This window comes from Fistularia commersonii, chromosome 7 (assembly GCF_037954325.1).
Source record: "Fistularia commersonii isolate RoL2024-O1a breed Wild chromosome 7, RoL_Fcom_v1.0, whole genome shotgun sequence".
Lineage (NCBI taxonomy): Eukaryota > Metazoa > Chordata > Actinopteri > Syngnathiformes > Fistulariidae > Fistularia > Fistularia commersonii.
This window is the reverse complement of record NC_141290.1, coordinates 5710783-5737500: the sequence shown is the minus strand read 5'-3', so window position 1 is coordinate 5737500 and position 26718 is coordinate 5710783. Positions and strand designations below refer to the sequence as shown.

At 49.0% G+C, this 26718-nt stretch overlaps 1 protein-coding gene across 7 annotated transcripts in view; it reads right to left on the bottom strand.

The window, feature by feature from the left end:
- Positions 1–26718, bottom strand: part of cadps2 (Ca++-dependent secretion activator 2) — a 78812-nt gene that overhangs the window by 16019 nt on the left and 36075 nt on the right. For 3 of the 7 annotated variants that reach the window (XM_086149316.1, XM_086149319.1, XM_086149317.1), the window contains exons 13-23: positions 20816–21003; positions 16804–16905; positions 13429–13492; positions 13069–13192; positions 12772–12872; positions 9465–9621; positions 7457–7598; positions 5801–5920; positions 3136–3291; positions 1955–2102; positions 623–637 (exon numbers count right to left, since the gene is read on the bottom strand). In XM_086149316.1, the coding sequence (XP_086005442.1) occupies positions 623–637; positions 1955–2102; positions 3136–3291; positions 5801–5920; positions 7457–7598; positions 9465–9621; positions 12772–12872; positions 13069–13192; positions 13429–13492; positions 16804–16905; positions 20816–21003 (1317 nt within the window). The remainder of the gene's footprint in view (positions 1–622; positions 638–1954; positions 2103–3135; positions 3292–5800; positions 5921–7456; positions 7599–9464; positions 9622–12771; positions 12873–13068; positions 13193–13428; positions 13493–16803; positions 16906–20815; positions 21004–26718) is intronic. The other 4 variants (XM_086149318.1, XM_086149320.1, XM_086149321.1 and 1 more) reach the window with 3 other exon arrangements.

Sequence of the window (26718 nt, the reverse complement as noted above, 5' to 3'; positions counted from 1 at the left end):
AATATTGTGCAAAAAAAAAAAAAAAAAGTCACCACCATGACCAATGGTGATGGTCAATGGTATTATTATTATTATTGGTCAATGGTGATGACCAATAATCTGCAAATAATTAACAAGAATACGCAGGAATTAACAATAATATGCGTAATTTACCAACAATCCACGATATCTATCAATGATCTGCAAATATTACAGATGATATGCAAAAATTAACAAGAATACACAGGAAGTTAATAATAATTCACATTAGCTTTTGTGAATTATTGTTAATCTGCATAATGTATACCTAATCTGCAGGGGGATTACCAATAATCTTAAAAAAATAACCAAATAATCTACAACTATGGCTAATAATAATTATCTAAAAAATTACCAATACTCTGCAAAAAAAAATCACCAATAACCTGCTAAAATGACTAATAAACTGTCAGAAATGACCTCGAATCTGCAGGAAATGACCGATACACTAAATTAGCTGTCTGCAGTTATGTATTCATTTGACCAGATGGAAGCACTTAAAAGCTATTTCCAAGGAAAAGTGGACAGGTGAACTACATCTAGGCGCTGACCTTTCAAAGTAAAGCGCTGAGGTGAAAAGGTGTGATGAGGATGGAGGACTTACCCATTGTTTGTCCGCCTGGGATTCAAACAATGGCGTGCAGGAGGCGGATGGACATGGGTGTGGTGGCGGCGGACGACATACCATGGAGAGAAGGGGGTTCAGTTTTTCAAAATTACACAGAAAAAAAGCCCAAGCAAAATACTGACTGGAAACTTAGATTTTTAAAGTTGAAAACACATCCCTGAGCGCGTGTGGGGCGTAGATTTCTTTCTTTTCTGCTTCTTTCTTCCTTTGCTTCGATATCAAAACGGCCTCCATCAGAGGCTGGCGGGCCGTTCAAGGCTGCCGAGACGACGGCGGCGGCGGCACGCAGCAGCCGAGTGAAGGTCGGCCCACACGCCGGGACGGCAGCCATTAGAGATGCTCACTTTGTTATTGGATCGTGTGCTTGTTCGTGACGCACGGCGGCTTTCACGTTTTCAAGGCGAGCGTTCGCAACGTTGCAATTTTTTTTTTTTTTTTTTTTGACGCATAGTCAGACCCCTCATCGCGTGGCGCTCGGTAAGCCCGGGGTGCTGCAGCCCGATTTCATCCACGTAAGCTAATCCCTCAGTACAAAAGAGCGGCTAAGGTGAGCCGACGCGGCTGAGTTTGTTAGCTAAACACTACGGTCACTACTGTAGATGATGTAGTTAAGCTAGCCAAACATCAGAATAGCTAGAATGACTGAGAACCTTCACAGAAGGTTCCACGTAGCTAATGTAATTGGGCTAATCATCAGAGCGGCTAATGTGGAACTTGCACCAAAGTTAAATTGGTGAAAAATGAGAGTAGCCATTGGGGTACGGGAGTAGCCAAGTTAGCAAAATATAGAAAGAGCAACGGTGATTCCACAAATTGGGCTACATTGGGCTACATTAGCTAAAAAGTTGGTATTTGCTGATGTGGAGCATGCACCAAAGATAGATTGTACATGTAATGTAATATAAAATAAGGGTAGCCAATATGAACCATGGTGCAAAGCTAAATCAACAACACATCACGAAAGCAAGAATGATTTCACAAATTTGGCTCACCTCGCTAAAAAGCTGGGTTTAGCTAATGTGGAGTATGCGCCAAAGCTAATTAAGAAAAAATCGGAGCAGGAAATACGAACCATGTGGCAAAGCTAAGCTAGCAAAATATCAGAACAGCAAAAGTGATTTCATGAATAGGGCTAAATTAGCTAAAAAGTTGGGATTTGCTAATGTGGATACCAAAGATAGATTGTACATGTAATGTAATACAAAATAAGGGTAGCCAATACGAACCATGTGGCAAAGCTATGCTAGCAAAACATCAGAACAGCAAAAGTGATTTCATGAATTTGGCTAAGTTAGCTAGATTGCTCACCTCCTGGCCCGTGTCCAGCACGCAGAGTTTGGAGCACTGCTTCCTGGCGTCCATCAGCAAGTTGAACATGGTGCAGACAGATGGTGGAACCCGGAAGTCCGTTGACCTGCCGGCTTTCTGCATCTTGGACTCGAATGCCATCTTTGTTCTGGGGAAGGAGACGGGGAGAGGGTGGTTGTGGAGGTGGTGCTGAACAAAATACCAAAAAATCTTGCTAACAGCAGCACTTTCAAGACAGAGCTGAACAACCTTGCACATCCTCAGTTGGTCACTTCTTGATTAACAAATGCAGGCCCAATTTCGAGCATATCGCAAGGGGCTAAATGTCTAGAAGTACCTTGGGCCTAATTGTCTAAAGGTACAGTAGTCTGAGGCTACCTGTCTAGAAGTAGCTTGAGGCTAACTGTCAAGAAGTAACTTGAGGACAACCGTTTTGACGTGGCTTGTACCTAACTGTCTGAAAGCACTATAGCTTGAGACTAACTGTTCGGAAGAAGCTCAAGGCTAACTATGCTGAAGTTGCTAACGGCTGACTGTCTAGAATAAGCTTAAGGCTAACTACCAAGAAGAAGCTTGGGGCTAACTGTGTAGAAGCAGCTTGAATCTAGCTGTCAAGAGGCACTGTAGTTTGTGTCTACCTAGGCACTGTAGTTTGTGCCTACCTATCTAGAGTCAGCTTGAGGCTTACTGTCGAGAAAGAACTTGAGGATAACAGTCAAGAGGTAGGTCGAGGCAAACTGTTTAGAAGTAGCTTGAATCTAATCTTCTAGAGGTACTGTAGCATGAGGCTAACTGTCTGGATGAAGCTCAAAGCCAACTGTGCTCAAGGCTAAGTGTCTAGAAGAGGTTCAAGACCAATTATCTAGAAATATCTTGAGACAAACTATCTAGATGTAGCTTGGAGTCAACTATATAGAAGTTGCTCAAGGCTGATGATCTTGGAGTACCTCGAGGATGGCTATCTGGAAGTAACTTGAGGCTAGCTATCTAGAAGTAGCTTAAGGGGAACTATCTGGGAGTAGCTTGAGGATGACTATCTAGAAGTAGCTTGAGGCCGACTCCCGAGAGGTAGGTCAAGGCTAATTGTGCAGCGGTACTGTAGATTGTGGCTCACTTTCCTGAAGTAGCTCGAGGCTAGCTCCTGCCGGTTGGAGGCAGGACGAGATGACGTTGGCACCAACCTCTTGACGCAGGCCTCCATCATGTCGCTGGCCATGAGCTTGAGCCTCTGCTCCAGGTGCTTGGCAAACTCGGGTTCCGGCCAATGAAGGTCGACCACAAACATCTGCAGAGCACTCAGCTTCCAGAACAGGTCTTCTGAGGTAGCCGAACCATTGCTGTGGGGGAAAATGGAGAACATTACCGGTCTGAAGAACGTGGACACGGAGTACCCATTTTTGGTCGAACGGAAGTTCTGATGGTATGCTCGGATCTATGTTCTCTTAATGTCCAGGCGACCTGACCTTATACGGGCATACAAGAAGGAAGAAGTGGACGACGGTGCTATTTTGACAGGAGGAAGTTGGTGGTGGATTCCTCGGAGTGGGGGGGGTTCAGTGAATTTCCGGCCTGAGACGGGGACAGATGGACCCCCCCACTCACCACCCACAAGGTTACACGGCAATACATTGCTACGGCGCGATCCGCCGCTGCCACAACATCCAAATGTACAGCGCGCGGCAAGGGTGACATCTGCGGGGGGAGGGAGTGGGGGGGCTGGGGGTGGATAAAACAAGCGCTCCCTCAGTTTCCAGTCTTCGCCTTTAAAAGACTGTTTCTTTCGCGGGGGGGCTCGTGGGAACGGAGGCGGCGCGCAATTAAGACGCTCGCCGGCATCCCCCTCATGTCTAATTAGGAGGGCTCTTCACTGAGCGCGCTCCGAACCCCCCCCCCCCCCGCCCGGACCTCCCCGGGGAACGGGACGATCCCACTCGCCCGTCTGTGCTCGCTAATGAAGCGCCAGCTTTTCCTCCGGTTGGATCCAGGCGGCGGCGGCGGCGTGGGGGGGGGGGGGGGGGCACTACCATCCATGGTGTGGGAAAGTCGGGGGGGTGTCAGGCCCCACTTCCATGCCATCAGGTGACCCCGGGGAGGGGGGGTGCAGGTGGCCCTGGGGCCTCCGTGCTCGTTCAGGCTGATTTGTAGGAAGAACGAGAGAACGGTTCCCTCACCGACGGAGGAGAAGATTGACCTTCATTGAGGAGATGAAGCTGCCCACACTTGGCCGGCGCCCTCCTTCACTTTTCAAACTTCCCAGGCGGCTCCGGGAGAGAGATCTAGATCTGGAGAAGGTGGCGGTCTAAAGGACGGCAGATACGCTGGATGCGTTTCCGCACCCGACATAGATTCGGGCACTTTTCCCTCTGGACGGAAAGCGCAGTTCCCCGACGGCATCCGGCCGTGGGGACTGACTTCGGAGCTGTACCTTAACAGGTGACTTCCTGTGACGGATGTCGGCCCGGTTTCAAAGCACATTCACCAATAGCAGCTCTGCTACAACTGTATAACCCCTGTGTAATAGTTGTGTTACACCTCTATGCATGTGTAATAGCTATGTTACACCTGTGTAATAGTTATGCTACGACGCTGCAATGGCTATGCTACGACGGTGCAATAGCTATGCCACGAGGATGTAATAGCTATGCTACGATGATGCAATAGCTGTACTACGATTATGTGATCGCTATGCTACGACAATGCAACAACTATGCTACGAGGATGTTATAGCTATGCTAAGACGATGCAATAGCTACGCTACGACGATGCAATAACTATGCTACAATAATGCAACAGCTATGCTACGACGACGCAATAGCTATGCTACGACTGTGTGATAGCTATGCTACGACAAAGCAATAGCTATGGTACGACTACATGATCGCAATGCTACGACTATGTAATAGCTATGCGACAACGATGCAATAGCTATGCTATGACGATGCAAGGTACAACAATGCAATAGCTATGCAACAGCTATGCAATAGTTGTCACACATGCAAAAAGCTGTTACACCTGTGTAATAGCTATGCTGCAACTATGGAGCATAGTGTAACATAGCTATTACACAGCTGTAACATAGCTACCACCTGTGTAGGCTATGTTACGCATGCGTAATAGCTATGTTTCACATGTGTAATAGCAATGTTACACTTGTGTAACACCTGTCTAATAGCTATGCTACAAATGTAACACATGTAATAGCTATATTATGCCGGTGTAATAACTGTGTAACGGCTATGTTACACCTGTGTAATAGTTATGCTACAACCTGTCAGGACGGCACATTCAAGTGACGCGGGACAAATCGCAATCGCGAGCTCCTGCACATGCAGTCGAACTGAGAGGCATGCTGGCGAGTTGACTCCGTGCAGGCATCAACACACACACACGCATACATACACAAACATGTGGATAAATCCCGTTTCGTTCACACACACACAGCGTGCACACGCGGCATGCGGGCGTCGCCCCGCCGACAGACGAGTGTAGGTGTGACGGAAACAACCGGACCTCCCTCCACAGGCTCCATGCAGAGGAAGATGATGGAGGTCGCCACCCTGATGGAAGCCATGAAGACGTGACTTTGGAGTGAATTTGAGCCGGCGCGTTTGAGGGCGTAGCCACGTTAGCACGTTAGCCACCGTTTGTTGCCTCAGCAACCCCCCATAAATGAGTAATAACTGCGTTATTAGGATATTACTGTGTGTTATTAATGCGATATTACTGTGTTATTACAAAAGACAGTAACAATAAGGTGGAGCGGCCATGATGGCGAAGATGGATGGCGACCCCCCTTCCCTCGTCACAGCAGACGACCCCCGCCCCCCGCCGTCCATCGGTACCTACGTGTTGTCGCTCGGCGTTCCCATCCAGGCCGGCGCCGAGAAGCTCGGCATCTGCGGCAGCGTGAGGGGGAGGCCAGGGACTTTGGGGAGGGGAACGCCGGCCAGATTGTTAGTTAACGACCTGCCCGGGTTGGGGGGGGGGGGGGGTGGCGTTGGCGGCGAGGTTTGTCGGTAAGAGGAGGGGAAGGGAGAAGAGAGAGAAAGAGAGAGAGTGACAGCGGAGGTTCAGCACACACGGCAGAGAATGGAGAGCATAATGGCGGCCACGCGTCGCCGTGGCGGCCGGCGAAGTCAGCCGCCGCGGTCTTTTCACTCCATTCTCCTCCTCGCCGGAGAGCGGCGGTTTTTGTTTAAGGGCCTCATTGTTGCCGTGTCCTTGCCGTCTTGGCGTGTGTGTGTGTGAATGTGTGTGTGTGTGTGTGTGTGCGTTGTACATTCAGGTGCCGCCACCCCCCCGCCCGCCCGCCCGCCCGCCCTTCCCCTCACTCGTCTTTCCTCCTCCATTGTTTCTGCGTCGGAGGCTAACTGGCTCCGCTAAACTGCAGGGACAGACAGAAAGGAGCCGAGTTAGAAGCGCTAGAACCTGAGCGAGTTCCCCTGGATACGGAACCCGGCCGTCCAACACACACACACACACACACACACACACACACACACACTCACACAAACTCGTAATTTTTTTTTTAGGTTCTTTGGGACCAGGCGGAGTCAGTGGGGTCTGAGGGGACCAGGAAACATGGCCGTCGGTGTCCGTCGCCATGACAACTACGGAATTCCACCATCCATCACCAGCACGACCATGGATCCATCAACAAGCTGTCATTTATCATTCATCCATCAATATGTCAATCAATTCACCCGTTCATGTATTGATAATCAATTCACCCCTTTACTCATTGATAGATCCACCCACCAATCAATTCACCCATTCATCCATCCATTTATAGATCCACCTCTTAATCAATTTACCCATTCATCCGTCTATCTGCCAATAAATTCACCCATTTATCCATTGATACCGCCACCTGTCAATCAATTCACCCATTCATCCATCTATCATCCATCTGCAAATCAATTCATCCATCAATCCATCCATACGTTAAACAATTCACCCATTCATTCATCCATCAATCCATCAGTTCATCAATTACTCCATTCGTCCATCCATCTGCCAATTAAATTCGCCCATTCATCCATGGATACATCCATCTGTCAATCAATTCACCCTTTCATTCATCTATCGATCCGCCTCTCAATCCATTCACCCATTCATCCATCAACACTTCCATCTGCGAAGGAAATCATCCATCCATCCTTCCGTCAAACAATTCACCCATTCATTCATCCATCCGTCCATCTGTCCATCAATTCACCAATTTCTCCATCTATCTATCTATCTATCTATCTATCTATCTATCTATCTATCTATCTATCTATCTATCTATCTATCTATCTATCTATCCATCTGTCAATCAATTCACCCATTCATCCATCCATCCATCCACCTGTAAATCAACTCACTCATTCATTCACCCTTCCATCCATCCATGTGTCAATTCATCAATTTCTCCATCTATCCATCCATCTGTCCATAAATTAACCTCTTCATCCATTGATACATGCATCTGTCAATCAATCCACCTATTGATCATCTCACCTGACGGGCTGCCAGGTCTCCTGCAGGAAGCCGCGGTGGATGGACTGTGCGATGGAGGACTCCATCAGGTCGATGTAGCGAACAACCAGGGGTAGGAAGAGACCCTGCAGGTGCTGATGGAAGGTCCCGTTGTACAGGTGAGCTGTACGGGGCGGGGATTTATTGATCAGCCTTTTAACCCATCGATCGCTTATCAGAATAGCCTTCGGGGCGCGATACGGCTGATGGTACGGCGCAGGTTGTCAAACAGACGGGCGGAGCGGCGAGGAGTGAAGCGGCGGCGGGGAGGGGGGTCTCCCAGGGCTTCATTAGTTTTAATTCAGTCTCGCTCGGCTCCTCCGTCATTAACAGTTGCCATTTTTTTTTCTTCTAAAGCCTCCAGAGATTTGACTCCTTCCGCCAAACGTACCCCCTCCCTCCCTCTCCCCGCTAACAACCGCGCCGGCCATGTGAGCCGGCAACCCGAAATCAACGGATACAACTAAATGATCAGTCGAGAAGTGATTTTGAAAAGAAGAAATAAACGAACTGAATGATCATGTAGTAATCCTGTAACAACTGCGTAATAATCGTGTTATTACACATTTCAGCTTATCGCCGACACAATGTGAAATTCAGTTTACAACAAACCGGAGTCACCCTGCTCTGACCGGTCGGTCAACCTGAACTTCCGCTACGTGTTATAAACAGTGATTTTCATAAGGTGGGAAGAGGAGGAGGCAGGTGAAGGAGGCGAGGGAAGGAGACGAGGTGATGAGTAAGAGGAAGGAGGCAAGGGAAGGAGATGAGGTGACAAGGCAGGCAAGAGGGGAAGAGGAGGGGGCAGGGGAGAGAAAAGGAGACGAGATTACCAGTTAGAGGGAAGGAAACAAGGGAAGGACACGGGGTGAGACAAGGAAGGAGGCAAGGGAAGGAGACGAGGCAGACGAGGTGTGAGGAGGAGGAAGCAGTTAATGGAGGCAAGGGAAGGAGACGAGGAAGGACAAAGAGGAGGCGAGGGAAAGAAACACGGAGACAAGGTATGACAAGGAGGTGGCAGGGAAAGGAGGCAAGGGAAGGAAAAGAGGTGACAAGTAAGGGGAAGGAGGCAAGGAAAGGAGATGAGGTGACCAATAAGGGGAAGGAGGCAAGGGAAGGAGGCAAGGTGACGAATAAGGGGACGGAATCAAGGAAGGGGGACGAGGAGAGGAGATGGGATGAAGAGGAGGTAAGGGAAGGAGACGAGGTGACGATTAAGGGGAAGAAGGCAAGGGAAGGAGACAAGGTGATGAATGAGGGGAAGGAGGCAAGGGAAGGAGACAAGGTGACAAATAAGGGGAAGGAGGCAAGAGAAGGAGACAAGGTGACAAATAAGGGGAAGGAGGCAAGGGAAGGAGACAAGGTGACGAATAAGGGGAAGGCGGCAAGGGAAGGAGACAAGGTGACGAATAAGGGGAAGGAGGCAAGGGAAGGAGACAAGGTGACAAATAAGGGGAAGGAGGCAAGGGAAGGAGACAAGGTGACGAATAAGGGGAAGGAGGCAAGGGAAGGAGACAAGGTGACAAATAAGGGGAAGGAGGCAAGGGAAGGAGACAAGGTGACAAATAAGGGGAAGGAGGCAAGGGAAGGAGACAAGGTGACAAATAAGGGGAAGGAGGCAAGGGAAGGAGACAAGGTGACAAATAAGGGGTCGGAATCAAGGAAGGGGGACGAGGAGAGGAGATGGGATGAAGAGGAGGCAAGGGAAGGAGACAAGGTGAAGATTAGGAGGAAGGAGGCAAGGAAAGGAGATGAAGTGACGAATAAGTGGAAGGAGGTAAGGGAAGGAGACAAGGTGACGAATAAGGGGAAGGAGGCAAGGGAAGGAGACAAGGTGACAAATAAGGGGAAGGAGGAAAGGGAAGGAGACGAGGTGATGAGGAAAATAAGGTAAGAAGAGGAGGGAGCAGGCAAAGGAGACGAGGGAAGGAAAAGGAGAGAAGCCCTGCTCTGATTGGTCGGTCGCCTTGTAAACAGCGCGTAGACTCACGGTCCGTCAGCAGGAAGTTGTTGAGCAGCTGGAAGAGGGGGAAGGCGCTCCAGGAGTCGACGGGCTGCGCCTGCAGGGCGCCGTCCATGTGGACGCGGAACAGGCCCAGGAAGATCTCGGCGTGCTCGGCCATCAGCTCAGGCCACCAGGAGAACGCCTGCGGAGACCCGACACGGGACGAGAAGCCCGGGGAAAGACAGCGTAACTTAATAAAATGAATAAATAATCATTTAAAAAAAAAATCAATCAAAATTAAAAAAAAAAAAAATGTAAACTGAAAAAAATTGCAAATAGGATCATTAGAAAAAAATAGAAAATAATAAATACAATCATACCATATATGACTTGAAAACTGCAAAAATATCCGTTCAGGACATGAAAGAATTTGATTAATCAGCGTTTTGACCAATCAGGAGAGGGGTTTCAATACTCCGCCCCCTGGGGGGTCAAAGGTCACACAGCTCACTGACCCCCGCTTTTAAACAGCGAGAGGGAAGCGCCGAGGAAGGCGAGCGACGAAGAGCCCGACCTTGATGACGGGAAAAAAGGTAACCTGGCTTTTTCAGCTGAGGAGAGAAAACCAAAGGTCTCCTCCGTGAAGGAGACACAGGAAGGAGGCAAGGAGGCAAGAGACAAGGAGGAGGGAGGAAACAAGGAAGAGCAGGAGGAGACAAGGATGGGGGAGGATGAAGAAGAAGGAGGAGGGAGGAAACAAGGGGGCAGAAGGAGGAGTGAGGAGGCAAAGAGGGGAGGGAGGAAGGAGGAGACAAGGAAGCAAGGAGGAGAAGGAGGAGTGAGGAGACAAGGAGGAGTGAAGAAACAAGGAGGAGCAGGAGGAGACAAGGTGGTAAGGAGGGGGAGGATGAGGAAGGAGGAGGAGACAAGACAGCAAGGAGTGAGGAAACAAGGAGGCGAGGGGGGCCGGGAGGAGGTGGAGGGAAAAAAGGAGACAAGGAGGAGTGAGGAAACAAGGAGGGATAGGAGACAAGGTGGCAAGGAGGGGGAGGATGAGGAAGGAGGAGGAGAGAAGGAGTAGGGAGGAGGAGAGAGGAGGCAAGGAGGAGAAAGAGGAGTGAGGAGACAAGAAGGCAAGGATGGGAGGGAGGAGACAAGGAGGCAAGATGGAAAGAAGGAGTGAGGAAATGAGGAGCGACAGGAGGAAACAAGGGGGCAAGGGTGGAAGGAGGAGGGGGAGACAAGGAGGCAAGAGAAGAGGGAGGATGAGGAAGGAGGAGGAAGAGAGAGGAGAGGAGATAAGGAGTGAAGGAAGGGGGGAGGAGATGAGGAGGAGCAGTAGGAGACAAGGATGCAAAGGGGGCGAGGGGAGGAAGGAGAGGATAAGGAATGAGGAGACAAGGAGGCAAAGAGGAAGGAGGAGGAGACAAGGAGGGGGGAAAAGGAAACCAGGAGACAAGAAGGGAGGAGGATGAGGAAGGAGGAGAGGGAAGACACTTTACAAATAATGACTTGAAAATAAGAGAAAACGACCAAAATAAAAACTTTCCCAGAAGTAAAACGTGCAGGTGAGGAGGAGGAGGGTGAGGAAGGTCTTACCTCCCGTCCCTGCAGGAGCACCGGAGGCAGCGGGAGAACGAGAGAAGAAAAGTGTTCAGGTTATTTAGATTTATTTTCATATATTTACCCGGCGGCTCCAAGCTAACGCTAACCCTGCTTCACCCTCGGGGTTATTGTGATGTCACTTCCTGGTTTCAAACCCCGGATTTTAATCCGGAATTCGCACGAAGAAATAAAACGAAACAAACAAAAAAAAAAAAGGAACGCCATGCGTTGACGTCTCCCAACCCCCGTTGCCATGGCAGCCGCGTCTATGAATAGCCGGGTAAACAGATGCCCGGCTGCCCATCAAACGGCCACGCCGCAAACACCTTTGATTGATCAGTTTTGTACGGCGGCGAGGAGGCGGCGCCGGAGCATACGGCGTGTGGGTGGTGTTTTCGCGCGTCCGCAGCGCCGGCGGATGCTAATCAGCCGCTGCCACTTTCCGCATGGCACGGAAGACGTGACGGAAGACGGCGTTAATGAAATGATAGGCGGGGGGAGGCGGCGCCAAGCTGTCACTCAGGGAGATGTGACGGGCGCTGTGATTGGCTGTCTAGGGGTCAGGCACCCAACACGCTAACGACTGAAGCTAATTTCTGTTTTGGCTCCTTTAATTGCAAATGAGTTTTCTTTCAAAGGAACTTCCTGTCGTCGTGATGTCGCCTTCTTTCTCTCCGTCTTCCGAAAGGTTCTCCGGGTGAAATGGAAGGAGGAGGCAGGAGGAGGAGACGAGGTGGGACAAGGAGGAGGCGGGGCAAGGAGGCTAGGGAAGGAAACGAGGAGACGATGTATGACAAGGAGTTGGCGGGGAAAGGGATAAGGTGACAAGTCAGGGGGAGAAGGCAGATGAGGTGGAATGAAGAGGAGGTAGAGGAAGGAGGCAAGGGAAGGAGATGAGACAAGGAGAAGGCAGGTGAAGGAGGCGAGGGAAGGAGACAAGGTGATATGTAAGGGGAAGGAGGCAAGGGAAAGAGGTAACGAGGTGACAAGGAGGGACAAGGAGGAGGCAAGGGAATGAGATGAGGTGACAAGGTGGGTGAGGCGAGAAGAGGAGGAAGAAGGTGAGGGAGGCAAGGGAAGGAGACAAGGAGATGAGGCAGGTAAAGGAGGCAAGGGAAGGAGACAAGGTGACCAGTGAAGGGGAAGGAGGCGAGAAGGGGGTGAAAAAGTAGATGAGGTAGGAGTAAGAGGGGGTAGAGGAAGGAGGTAAGGAGACACGGTGTGAGGAGGAGGAAGCAGTTAAAGGAGGCAAGAGGAGATGAGGAGGGACTAGGAGGAGGCAAGGGAAGGAGGCAAGGGAAGGAGGTGACAAGGAGGGACAAGGACGAGGCAAGGGAATGAGACAAGGCAGACGAGAAGCAAGGAGGGAGGCAGGGAGAGGAGGCAAGGGAAGGAGAAAAGGCGACAAGTCAGGGGAAGGAGGCAAGGAAAGGAAAAGAGGTTACAAGGCAGATGAGGCGGGAAGAAGAGGATGTAAGGGAAGGAAGCAAAGGAAGGAGACAAGGAGATGAGGCAGGCGAGGAGGAGGAAACAGTTAAAGGAGGCAAGAGAAGGACACAGGTAGATGAGGGATAGAAGGCAAGGGAAGGAAACGAGGAGAAGAGGCACAACAAGGAGGAGGCAGGGAAAGGAGGCAAGGGAAGGAGACAAGGAAACAAGGCAGACAATGTGGGAGGAGGAGGAAGCAGTTAAAGGAGGCGAGGGAAGGAGACGACGAGGGACAAGGAGGAGGCAGGAGATGAGGCACCTCAGCATGATGCTCCTCGTTCTGCTGCAGGACATCAATGCACAGCTCAGCGACATGAGTCACATGATCCAACTGCTGCTCTGGAGACCCCTGGAGGTCGACTGGTAAACACACACACACACACGCACACACACACAAACACACACATAAACACACACACACACACACACACACACACACACACACACACACACACACAAAATCCTCTGTAGGTCATCGGAAAGGTCTACTGAAAGTCTTCTGAAGGTCACCCAAAGGTCATGTAGTGGTCATGCAAAGGTCATCTGAAGGTCGTACCTTTGACCTGAGCGAACTCCAGCAGCTGATTGTAGTTAATCTGGGCTGCTTTTTCCAGACAAGCTTGGACCAACTTCTTCATCTCATCCGCTGGAAGAGGCGTGGTGATGTCCTTCATCAGGACCTGACACACACACACACACACACACACACACTTAAACACCATTACCAATGGTCATCATAAATACACACAGAGCTGCTATCGACATACACACACAAACACCATTATCAATGGTCATTATAAATACACACACAGAGCTGCTATCAACACACACACACACACACACACACACACACACACACACACACACACACACGCACACACACACACACGTGCACACACACACACGTGCACCTCACCCTCTCCTGAAGTGACAGTGTTGCCTTCAGGGCCCCATCTGGCCGTCCAAAGGGGAAGCAGTATCTGCAGTGGAGGAAAGCAGTGAACGGGCTGAAGAAACAGGAGGACATGGCTTCTATCCCATGTTTTGTCGAGGCCTCAGAGCATTCCATTTTCCCGATGGACAGTGAACGCCCCTTGGCAGGTAGAAAACAAGAGAAGAAGCACTGAAGGAAACATCGAATCTCCAACAGGGAGCGGACAAACACTCGGTCATCAACAGGAAGTAAACAACAGTCTTATCTCGAATGGGACCTAAACAAACATCTGATCTCCAACAGGAAGACAACAAACAGCTGGACTTAATAAGTTGAACCAGCCAAAAAATGCATAACGAAGAAGAAAAAAATATACAAATCGTACTGGATTAGAAGTTGCATTTTGGAGCGTGAATTTATTTGATAAAATCAGAGACCAAGAACAGCCGTTTGCCTTGAAAGGCAAGTTGCAGTGTAATGTGAGAGAGGACCTGACCAATGATGACAATTTGTTGGTTAAAACTTATCTTTCAGAACAATTATAACAATTAAGCAACTGCAGCTCCACTTAATCTTCTCCATCTCAGTGCTTTCTCTCCTCCAAAACACATTCACAACCACTAGGAAATCACAGAACTCTGGATATTCATCGAAACAGTACGTCGGGGTTGATACAATTGTAATAACAGAATAGAGAGCCACAGGCTTAATAAGTGTCTGGTATGTTAACGTGACATATCAACAGCTTTTCAGATAACTAGGGCATAAACAACATATCATAAAAGTTTACCAAACTCTTGATCTCACTCCAAATCACTAAATCTGTTGAATTTTTTAATCCTCTGTGTCACTTCTGAGCAACTCGGCCAACTCCGGATGTAGACGCCGCGCCGCTTCCTCTCCTGCGTGGCTGTTTTTGGGACATTAATGTCCGTGCTCTGATAGAGAGGCGGTTACGTAGCATGCCGCGGTAACACCAAGAACGTCCTTCCGTAAAGTCATTTATATTCATCGCCTTGGCAACTACCTGGGCGTGGAAATGTAACTGCGCCGTTGAAAAGCCTCGCCGGCAGCACGTTGTTCGAGCACCCATTTGTGGACTCGGTCTTCTAGCTTTTAGCCCGTAATTTGCTTTTTTCGCTTTCTTCATTGCAGTATCCTTTGCTTTTTGCCAGTCCCTTACTAGTTTCTTGCACACTCCAAACTTTCTTTCTGCTGCTCGATTAGCGTTTTCGGCTGCATATTTCACTGCTTGCAGCTTGTAATCTGCAGAATATGAGTTTCCTTTCGGTGTTCAGTCTTTCTAAATTTTAAATTTTACAGGAAAAAGCACACTCTTGCAGCTGTCAGTGTGAAAATATTCACATTTGAAATTACCGCCGATCTTTGGATATATAAGTCGCACCTGAATGCAAGTCGCAGGACTTATACTCAGACCATTAAAAAAAACATTTTAAAAAATCGCAACTTATAGTCCGAAAAATACGGTAGTAAACATCCTGTACATCTGATCTCCCAAAGGTGGTAAACAAACATCTGAACTTCAACAGGAAGGGAAAAAAACAGCTGATTATCAGCAAGAAGTGAACAAACCTCTGATCTCTGAAAAGTAAATAACATGAAGTAAAAATTATGATAATTTCTAACAAGATGAATACAACAATAGGCAGTAAATAAACGTCTGCTCTCCAAAACAAAGTAAATAACAACAGGAAGTAAACATTCTGATGATCACCTACAGGAGGAAAACAAACATGGGAGCTTCATCAGAAAGTAAACAAATAGTTGATCTTCAGCTGGACGTAAACGACAACAGGGACTAAATAAATGCCTGATCAACATGAAGTAAACAACAGGGAGTAAATGAACCCCTAAACAACAACATCTGATCTCACCGAGGAGGTAAACAAACATCTGAACTTCAACAGGAAGTAAATAAACAGCTGATCTTCAGCAAGAATCATTAAGGAAAATCGATGCCTGTTGTCTAAAAGGAAGTAAACAACAGGAAGTAAACAAATATCTGACCTCCTAAAGGAAGTAGACAAACAAAAACAAACCTCTGATCTCTGACAAGTAAACAAAAACATGAAGTACCGGTAAATATTATGATGACCTCTAACAAGAAGTAAACAACAACAGGATGTAAACAAACTTTAATCTCCAACAAGAAGTGAACAACAACATCTGATCTCACACAGGAAGTAAACAAAAAGGTGATCTTCAACAGGAAGTAAACAAACCTCGGATCTCCAAGAGGAAGTGAACATCTCTTACATCTGATGTCACACAGGAAGTAAGCAAACAATCTGAACTTCAACAGGAAGTAAACAAACAGCTGATCTCCAGTGGGAATCAACAGGGAAAATCAATGTTTGATCGCCAACAGGAAGTAAACAACAACAGGCAGTAAACAGACACCTGTTCTCCGAAACAAAGTGAATAACAACTGAAAGTAAACAAAAAGCTGCTCCTCAACAGACGTAAACAAACATGTGATTCTCAACAGGAAGTAAACAGGAAGTAAATCAACAACTGATCTGAACCTCTAACTGGTGCTGATGGATGGCAGGCAACTGCCCATCCATGATGGGATAAATGCTGAGAAGAAATTTCCCCACGAGGGATTAATAAAGTGTAAATTAAAATAAAATAAAAAAATTAAACAAACAGCTGGTCTCAAACTGCAAGTAAACCAACATCTGATCTCCGACAGGAAGTTAACAAATACCTGATCTCTATGGGAGGGGGCTTGTAAGGACTTGATTGGGCGGTTGAACCTGCCCACCACGCCAATCACAATAGATTAACAAGAACAACTTCCTGGCGGCGTGCGGTCAGCGTTTCACTCAGCCACGCTTAAATGGACATTAAGTGGCCGATGGAGGCTTCAATCAAAGGTGGGGGGGCGGAGGGGGGGGGCTCTTGTATGGAGGACATCAGCATAATCCCGTCATTGTCCCACGCCATTATTTACTAGCATTAGCCTCTTGTTGAGTTGAGCTGCTAATGACCCCCTCCCCCAGGACGGTTAATGGCGCGGGTCCATTCAGAGCGGCGCCGCTCAAGGTCTCGGGGCTGCCGCTTTCACACGCCGCTCACAAAGCCTTCACACGGCGGCGGCGGCGTTGAATAGCGGCACGCAGATGTAACGGGTGGAGGGGGGTGCGAGGGGGGGGTCGCTCTCCCGTCGCCGTGGACGCAGGTCCTGCACCTGTTGACGCCACTGACTCAAGACTGGAGAATGAGACCCTCCACGTCTACTACATTCGGTGTCAAATTTCCATAACATTTTGGTTGCAAATTTCTCAAAAATTGTGTTGACATTTCCAGAAAATTTGGTTCTCACTCACTGACCTGAAGTGCGTGATCTGGTTCTCCAGCAGCAGCATCAGTCGCTTCCTGACGGCCTCGAAGCGCTCCTTCTCCTCCACCGTCACCGTCCCCATTCCGTCAGGTCTGCGCATTAGAGTGATCGGATATTTGCTAATGCCCGTTTTAGCAGTCAAGCTTATTTCAGAAGATGGGAATAAAAATGTGAAAGAAATCAAACAATGATCGGTTGATGAGTCAGTCCTCTGATTTTCGTCAGCGAAGTTTACGTAGAATACGTTGGTAAAAAGAAAAAAACACCCAGATTAGCCTTTTGGCAAATGCTATTAGCATTAGCGAATTACTAGCAGATTTGCATTTTTCGAAATGCTAATCTATAAGCATTAGCAACTGATTGACAGATGAGTAATTTGTGGTTGCTAACATGGCTAAAACTGAACAAAACAACTACACACAAAAATGGTGCACACTCGCATTAGCAATCTTTCAGCAGATTTCCAAATTTGTAGTTGGTAACATGGCTGAAAGTGAACAAAACCTAACTGAAAAAACAATAATGGTAAACATAAGCAATCTAAGCATTTTTGTAGTTGCTAATGTGGCTGAAACTGAACAAAACTAAAGTACAAGCAAAAATGGTGCGCACACACACACACACACACACACACACACACACACACACTGACAGGTGTCCGAAAAAGACCTTGCTGGAGGAAATTTCCATTTTGAAGCAACAAGCCTGTGAGCTACTGGGACATGATGGAGAAAGCAGCATGCTAATTATATAGCATGTTAAATTGAATTTTAAGCTAATGTAATTAATGAGGGCTTTTCTATGAAAGATATCCTTGGATATCAGGTTCTGAAGTGAGCATCATTGTTGGGGAATTGGGAATTTAAAAAAATCATTGGATATTACCCAGGCATTAATAAAAAGCGATGAGTCGATTAAAGGAAAACTAAATACACATTTTTGTTGAAAAAAAAGAACTGCAAGGATTTTTTTTTTTTTAATAAAAGCCTGGAAAATGATATTCAAGTCGTCTTGAGCCCGCGGGTCGGTGGGACAGAGGAGGAGAGACAAGAAAAGGGGGACCCCCCCCCCAATTTGGCCTCAAGAGCCTCTTCGCTTGTTGAAAATGCAATCAGGAGCCGGAGCATCGGCCTTGACTCCCCCTTTATCTGCTGCCTGAAAGGGAGAAGCAGCCACCCGGGTTGAGGGTGCCAACCCCATCCAGAAAGGAAAGGAAGAGCAGGAAGGAGGCAGGAGAAGGAAGGAGGCAAAAAGGAAAAGGAACGTGAAGGAGAGGAAGCAGGGGAAGGAGGCAAAAAGGAAAAGAAGCAAGAACGAAAGGAAGCAGGGGAAGGAGCCAGGAAGGTAAGGAAGAACAGGAAGGAGGCAGTAAAGGCAGTAGAAAGGAAGGGAAATGGGAAGGAAAGGAAGCAGGAGAAGGAAAGGAAGCAGGGGAAGGAGCCAGGAAGGTAAGGAAGAACAGGAAGGAGGCAGTAAAGGCAGTAGAAAGGAAGGGAAATGGGAAGGAAAGGAAGCAGGGAAAGGAGGCAGAAAGGAAAGGAAGGGAGAAGAAAAGAAAGTAAGGGAAGAAGGAAGCGGAGTAAGGAGGCAGTGGAAGGAAGAAGGCAGAAAGGAAAAGGGACATGAAGGAAAGGAAGCAAGGGAAGGAGGCAGTCAAGGAAGGAGGCAAAAAGGAAAGGAAGCGAGAGGGAAAGGAAGCAGAGGAAGGAGGCCGAAGGTAAGGGAGAACAGGAAGGAGGCAGTAAAGGCAGTAGAAAGAAAGGGAAATGGGAAGGAAAAGGAAGCAGGAGAAGGAAAGGAAGCAGGGGAAGGAGGAAGTCAAGGAAGGAGGCAAAAAGGAAAGGAAGCAAGAAGGAAAGGAAGCAGGGGAAGGAGGCAGAAAGGAAAGGGAGAACAGGAAGGAGGCAGTAGAAAGGAAAGGTAATGGGAATGAAAGGAAGCGGGAGAAGGAGTCAAAAAGGAAAGGAAGCGAGAAGGAAAGGAAGCAGGGAAGGAGGCAGAAAGGAAAGGAAGCGAGAATGAAAAGAGCCTGGAAAGGAGGAAGTGAGGGAAGGAGGGAGAAAGGAAAGGACTCAGGGGAAGTACGCAGGAAAGTATTTATTTATTTTTCAACACCTAATGGAAATATCCGAAAAAAGACAACAAACCAAAATATGCAAAACCAACCAAACAAAAGAAGAAAAGAAAACAAAAAACAAAACACAAAACTGATAATTTCTCATTGTTTCCACCCAATTTGCTGGATTTTCTTTTCATTGAAGATATTTTTCAACAATTTTAACTTGATTGTTGTGAATAATTACCATGATTATTCCGGTTATCAGACATGTTATCACGTCGCAGCAGGACATCATCGTTTCGACGGCGGCGAATCCCACGGCACGACCTCCTGCTCGGACTCGTCGGGTGTCGGCGGTGGCGCCGTGGGGGGGGGGTGCGAGCACATTGCGGCTGTTAAACGAAGCAGGTGCACTGGAGCGGCGATGGCGAGCGCCGACGCCGCTTCCCCTTAGCGATGATTGGCAGGTTCGCTGCCCTCCACCCCCGGGCGTGACGGGGAGGGTTGGGGGAGGTAAAAGCTCCTGTCGCACCCGATAACCGGCGGACGGCGAGGAGGAGATGCGACCTGACAGGTGAGACGGCGAACCCCCCCCCTCCCTCGCCCTGCAACGCTCATCGCTACGGCGATGATACCCTGACCCTGAACGCACCGCGACTCCAGGGGGCGGAGCCAAAAAACACCTGGAAACCCCCTGTGACATTAAGGTTATTCAAAGATACTGCAGAGGAGCTGACAAAAAGCCAGTTCACACACACACACACACACACACACACACACACACACACACACACACACATAGACACGCACACACTATGTGGCAATTAGCCGAAAGAGCTAATCATTAGCGTCTAATGGCCTAAATGAGGCGACAAAGAGACGGAGCACAGAGACGCAGGAAGAGGAGGAGAAACAGCTGCTGCCTGACGAGCCACCAAGACGACGGTGGTGATGATGAGGAAGAAGGAGACGGTGAAGGTGACAAAGGAGATGGAGACGATGGAGACGGAGGCTCTGAACAAGGATGAGGAAGATGGTGTGAGAGGGTTGCAAAGGAAGAAGGGAAGAAGGGTGGAGGGGAGATGTGGAGGAAAGAAGGGTGGGGGAAAAGAGAAAGGAAGGAAGGAAGGAAGGAAGTGAGGAAGTGAGGAAGGGAGGAAGGGGAGGAAAGAAGGGGGAAAGGAAGGAAGGAAGGAAGGAAGGAAGGAAGGAAGAGTGAAACGAAGGAAGAAGGAAGGAGGGGAGAGGACAGAAGGGAGGAAGGAAGATAGAAAGTGAGGAAGGGAAGAAGGGTGAAAGAGGGAGGGAAAGAAGGAAGGAGAGAAGGGAAGAAGAGGGAGGAAAAGAAGGGGGAAAGGAAGGAAGGAAGGAAGGAGGGGAAGGGAGGAAGAGTGAAATGAAGGAAGAAGGGAGGAGGGGGAGAGGACAGAAGGGAGGAAGGAAGATAGAAAGTGAGGAAGGGAAGGAGGGTGGAAGAGGGAGGGAGAGAAGGAAGGATGGAAGGGAAGAGAGGGAGGGAAAGAACGAAGGAAGTCAGGAGGGGAAGATGGGAGGATGACGGATCAAAAGTAGGAAGGGGGAAGGAAGGAGGGAAGGAAATGAGGAAGGGAAGAAGGGAGGAAGAGGTACGGAAAGAAGGGAGGGAGGAAGTTAGGAAAGGAAGAAGGATGGAAGAAGGGAGGAAGGGAGGACAGAAGGGCTTTAGGAAGGGAAGGAGAGGGAGGGAAAGATGGTAGTTGGGAAAGGAAGGAAGGGAGGAAAGGAAGGAAGTGAGTAATGAAGGGAAGAAGGGAAGAAGACAAAAACAAGGGGAGGGAAGGACATTAGGGAGAAGGAAGGAAGGAAGGAAGGAAGGAAGGAAGGAAGGATGAGGGGGCGGAGACGGGCATGGAAGCAGGTGACTCCGCCCCCTCCAGAGGTCATGTGACCACACACACACACACCTGTTCCCGTGGACGTGCGAGGCGCAGAAGGCGTAGCTGTAGTGCAGCAGCATGGGGTCGACCAGCGCCTGTTTCTCCGAGAACTCCATCAGGTTCCCCAGGTAGCTCAGGTGGCGGTGGCAGCCGCGCACGCCGTAGCGGGCGCAGTACTCGTCCAGGACGAACACCTGACCCGGACTGAACCATCCCTGGAGGAGGAGGGGGGGGTCACATGATGGCAAAAAACGAGGTGGGACGGGCCGCTTCGTGCTAACGTGTTAAACTAGCCTCAAGGCTACATTTAAGTCCTCGACGGGAAGTAGACAGGGAAAGAACAGGAAGTAAGCCAACAGCGGTCGAAAGGGGGATACGCTAGCAGAACATCCGAAAATCGGACCACCAACACAGCAATGTTTTCATTCCGCATAATCCCAATAAATCTCAATCAGATAGCATTAGCCGCTAGCCACAAATCACTGACTATCCTCAAGGAGGGATAACTGTTAGCATCTAAATAGTGTGGCGAGATGGTAACGGCTGGTTAGCGTTATGAGCTTCACGCGTCAGAAGCAGTGACACAGGACAAAAGAGGACTCGGGTTGTAGAAGTGCTAAATGAGAGAAGCTAAAAGATGTTTTTCTCCAGTGTTTAGCCTCTGCCCGTCAACGCTGGAGACGTAAACATGTCAGCGAAGGGGATGGGGGGGTGGACAGGGCCGCGGCGGGTTGTCCGTAACAAAAAAAATACAGTAGGCATGTGAGGAGCGTCCCCGGAGCTTCATTAGCTAATTCACTCGGTGCGCTAACGCCAAACTAGCCGCCAAACCGCGCTAATTAAGGCTCCTCGCAGAACACGCCGTGAGCAAATTAGCACCTCGGTGGCGCTGCGCACACACACACATGCGCCTTCCGATTCCGACGCCTTCTGGGGACATTGATATCAATTAAGACGAAAAAAAAATGGATGTTATCACCATGACGACGTTAACCGCTGTTTATTATATAGTTATTAGCTCGCTATTACTGCGCACCGGGCCAAGAAGGCGGGTCCGACGCCGACGGGGTCCGAGGGCAGCGCGGAGACGCCGTTCTACCGCGAGTACTCTTACTGCGCAGTACCGCAATCCAAGTTGTCTCCATGTTGGCGGTGGCGCCGCACTTCCTGTCGGGGTGAACCGGGCCTGGCACGTTCTTCCTCTGCGGGCCTTTTTAGTTTCCCCCCCTCCTTCCTCCCCCCCTTTTCAAATCTCCAATTTGTTTCCCGTCTCTTCCACTTGTCGTTCCACCCCCTCCGTCTGCGAGCTCCAGCTATTAATATCACACCGGGGCGCGCATGTGTGTGTGTGTCTGTGTGTGTGTGTGTGTGTGTGTGTGTGGTGTTGATGGGTGGGGGGGTGCGTTGTCGTCGGGCACCGAGCAACAAGATGTTCCTCCGCGACAAACAGATGGCGAGCTCCCCGTCTTGGCGCTGACCGCTCAATTAGCGGCTAACGAGCCGACTGCCTCGTTAGCTCGCCACCGCCGCCGCATGCCTCCATGTCAGAGCCCCCCCCCCACCGGAAATAAAAATAAATGAATAATATAAAAATAAAAAAATACAGGGAAAGCAGCAGGCGGCTCTGATGAGGACATGCCGAGGACGCGTGTGAGTGTGTGTGTGTGTGTGTGTGTGTGTGTGTGTGTGAGACGACGCTGTCATCCGTCCAGTGGTTCGAGAGGGGGCGGAGCCAATCAGAGCTGTCTTCGGTGGGAAGGGGCGGGGCTTAACCTGGTCAATTACGTGACCATTCACAAGTGGAAGAACATTAGACTGGAGAACTTCCGGAGAACGTGAGTGGAATCCAACTTTCTAAGGATAAATAAAGATCTCGAAACCTCTTTTTTTCCTTCTCAAACTCTCGAGCGATCGGACGTTCCCGAGGAATCCAAAAAGTGATCGATAATCTGTGAGATTATTAGTTCGCCTCCCTCAGACGTTCCCGTAGGAACCCAGGCTCCTCCTCCTCCTCCTGCTCGGCGCCGGCGGCCTTGACTGCGGCCCTCGGTTCCTTTCAGAACGCCGCACATTGTTTAACTGTTTACGGGGAAACAGTTTCTCGCCTCAAGTTCCGCATTGTTGGCGGCGGCGGAGGACGTTCTGTTGTTCTCACGTCTAGGAGACCCTTATTTTCTCCCCGTTCCTTTCGGCAGATGTTCCTCTATTGTCCGCCGAGCGGCGGGACGTACCTCCGCCGCTACCTGCCGGAATAGCGACAGCGCTGACCCCCCGCCCCCTCCGCCCGCCCGCCGCCGCCGTTGTTCTCCGGCCGTCAAGGCCGCTCTTCGCCGTCTGGAGCTCCTCCTCCTCCACGCTATCTTGGTCCTCTAATTGGAACAGATGAGGAGGACCAGCCGGGGGAGGGGCTGAGGGCGGGCGGAGCCGGGCCGTGCCGAGGCATGCGGGACGTTTTATTAGGAGTCAATAATGGCGGCGGTGGCGGCGGCGGCGGCGGGGGGTCGGAGACGGGGAGGAGGAAGAGGAGGAGGCGACACCTGCGTCTCTTTCCAAAACAAACAAAAAAAAAAAAAAAAAAGCTGGAGGGAAACAATGGAGGACGAGCGGTCGGGTTCAGGGTCCGGTCGCCGTGACAACCACACCCCATAATGTTTACGTTCTGCTTCAGCAGCCAGCGGGTCAAGGAGAAGGAAGAAGACGAGTTTGGAGGATTTGTGTGTGTGTGTGTGTGTGTGTGTAGGGGGGTGAAGTTCCAGCATCCTCACATTCGGGCCGTTTCCACGGCGACGAGCCCCCCCCCCCCCCATCACCACCGTCACATCGAACTGCAACCGATGTACGACTCTTCCTGGCAAGGAAGGAGAACTCGGAGCCCCCGCCGAGGCCGCCCCATCGCCACGGCGATGTGACCTGACAGACGGCGGCCATGTTTTTTTGTTTTTTTTTTCCCCGTCAGGTGACTCGGACCGTCCAGAAGAGACCAGATGGTCCTCGAACGTCGTGGTTCACGGAGAAAGCGGATGCCAGAGGAACCGTCTGGAGAACGGGACGTGTTTATGTCACGTGACCCCGAGCTGCCAATCACACGGCAGCGTGGCCCGCCAACTGAAGTTACACTGTCACTACAGTAACTACAGTAATAACCATGTTATAACACACTGTAATACTGTGTTAATCACTGTATTACTGCTACACAGTAAATTTTCTAATCACTGTATGTGTTAGTACTGTAGTATTGTGTTGTTACTGATACTCCTGCGGTATTACTTACTCCATCATGTGTTACTGTTACTGTTACACACTAAAATACCATGCTATTGTATACTACTTATGTACCAGTACTCACTGTATCACTATTTTATTACATTGTATTACAGCTACTTACTTTATTATTACTTACTATATTACCTTATTAGTACTCATAGTAATACTGTTACTCACTGTATTCCCGTGTTATTACCCACTGAATCAGTGTGTTATTGCTCGACGTATTAGTCATGCTGCATTACTGTTACTGAAGTACTACTTTCTGTATTAACGTCTTATTACTCACTATATTACTGCATAATCACTCACTAATCCATGATACTCACTGAATTGCTGTGTTATTCACTACTTACTGTTACTGCATTACGTGTTATTACTGTGTTACTCAATTACGATGTTACTACTCACTGTATTACCGTGGCTTTACTCAATGTATTACTGCATTAGTACTCAGTGCAGTAGCATGTTAATACTTATTGTACTGTGTTGTTCAATGTGTTACTACTTACTGTATTACCGTGTTGCTAATCACTGATACTGTGTTTCTCACTGTATTACTGTGGTTACTGTGGTACTTGCTGCATCATGTCTTATTATTATTATGTTATTACATACTATAAATACTGTGTTACTACTCACTGTATTACATGTTACTACTCACTGCAATCCGTGTCAATCACTGTATTACAGAGTTATTGCATAGTGACCATTACTGTGTTATTACTCACTGTATTATCATGTTATTACAGTGTTATTACACCGATCTTTCGTCCGGACGGGCGTGGAAAAGGCTCTGGGGGTCCGAGGCCCGCCTGACCGAATGTCCCGGTTTTCTCCTTTTAAACGGCGACATCTGCGCCTCCCTTTCAGCCCCCTACCTGCCCCGCCAGGACTCCTTCCAGCACTGCAATTAGACCGACCCCCCCGCCATCACACCCCCACCTCCTCACGCCTCCTCGCTCCTTCACTCCCTTTTGTGAGAAACTCCAGGGGCTTTGTGCTCCAACCTGAGACCCCCCCTTTTTTTTGTCACCGAACGCTGGGAGAAAAAGGCCAGTGTCTTGGCGTTGGGGGGGCGGGAGGCGTGCGAAGGGGGGGGGGACATCTGTTGAGAAGTGTCTTGGATTCATGTCATAGACGGGGTCATATTTTCTTTCACAAAGAGTTGAACCCGACAACAACAACAACAGTAATTAGGTGCTGGGGGTTGGGGGGGGCCGGGTCGTACTAAATGGATCAGGCATCGGGGGGGCGGGGGGGGTCGGGGTTAAAGGCGGCGGAGCGTTCCATTCCGCCTCAAATATCCCTTTGGCGGAACACGTTCCCTCAGGTGAAATGACGGCGCCACAAAGAGCCGGCCTCACTCACAATACAATGTGTTCATCGTTGGCATATCGAACCCCCCCCCCGGTAACGCACTCGTGTCGGCACCGGACAGGTCGCAAAACAGCTTATTTAGTTCGCGTCAACACTTCAGTGCTATTGGTTTACGAACAGAGTAGAGCATTAGCGACACGGGCTAACTGTTAAAGTCAGCCGTTGCTTGTTTACAGCGGCCGTCGACAATTAGCTTGTTAGCCTATTACCAAAGTCCATGAACAAGACTGGGTCTGATGTCCAGCACCAATGCTAATGTAATGTAGCTTCTCAGCATTAGCATTAGCATCAATGAGCTAGCACTTGCAAGTTCAAGGCAATAGTCTCTAAATCAGCACTGCTGTTATTACAGTGTAATAACTTATACACCGCTTATTACAATATAATTCCAACACAAAAATCAAATTTTGTATCAAATTCACATTCAGTGGAGGGGGCAGCGGTATTGTGTGTGTCTGTGTGTGTGTGTGTGTGTGTGTGGGGGTAGTCTTTACTTGTACTGCAGTAAAACTTCAAACTGAATAAAAGACGATAAACAAGTCGACCTGATAAGCTGGTTCGTTTTACACAATCATGTCTTCAGGGGTGTGTGTGTGGAGGGGGGGGGGGTTGTGGCTCACACACACACACACACACACACAAATTCTACCTCCCTATTATTGAGGCCCCCCTCCTCCCCCCTCCACTGAATGGGCCCAGCAGTTGTCCATGAGGGTCATGTTCCTATTTGGAAAGTATTGATTAGAGCATTTACCCCCCCCCCCCCCTCACCCCCAACACCCCCCTTCTCCGCCCCCCCGGCCCGTGAGAGAGCCCCCCAGGCCCTGACAGAACGCCCCCCCACCCCACCCCTCCCCTCTTCACAGCTACAACTTTGACATCCATTTAACAGGCTAAAAGTGTGTGTGTGTGTGTGTGTGTGTGTTGGGGGGGTGCGAGGAGCTCTTTGTGACAAATGCACACTGATGTGTCAATCAACTGTTTAGCAAATTCGGAGCTCCTTAATACGACATTAATACACTATAATGACGCGGACAATATTGACATGGGGTAATAAGTGATTAATTGCATGAACCAACTGATAACTGATTGATTACTTATTTCTACATTATCACAATAGGAACTGATTTATTACAAGATTGATACACTAATAACTGATCACTCCTATTTTAATACTAAGTTATTGTCACAACATTAATAGACATAACGGATAATTACAACTTTAATTTATTACAACATAAATATGCAAATTAGTGATTTATTGCAACCTCAGTGTGCTAATTGAT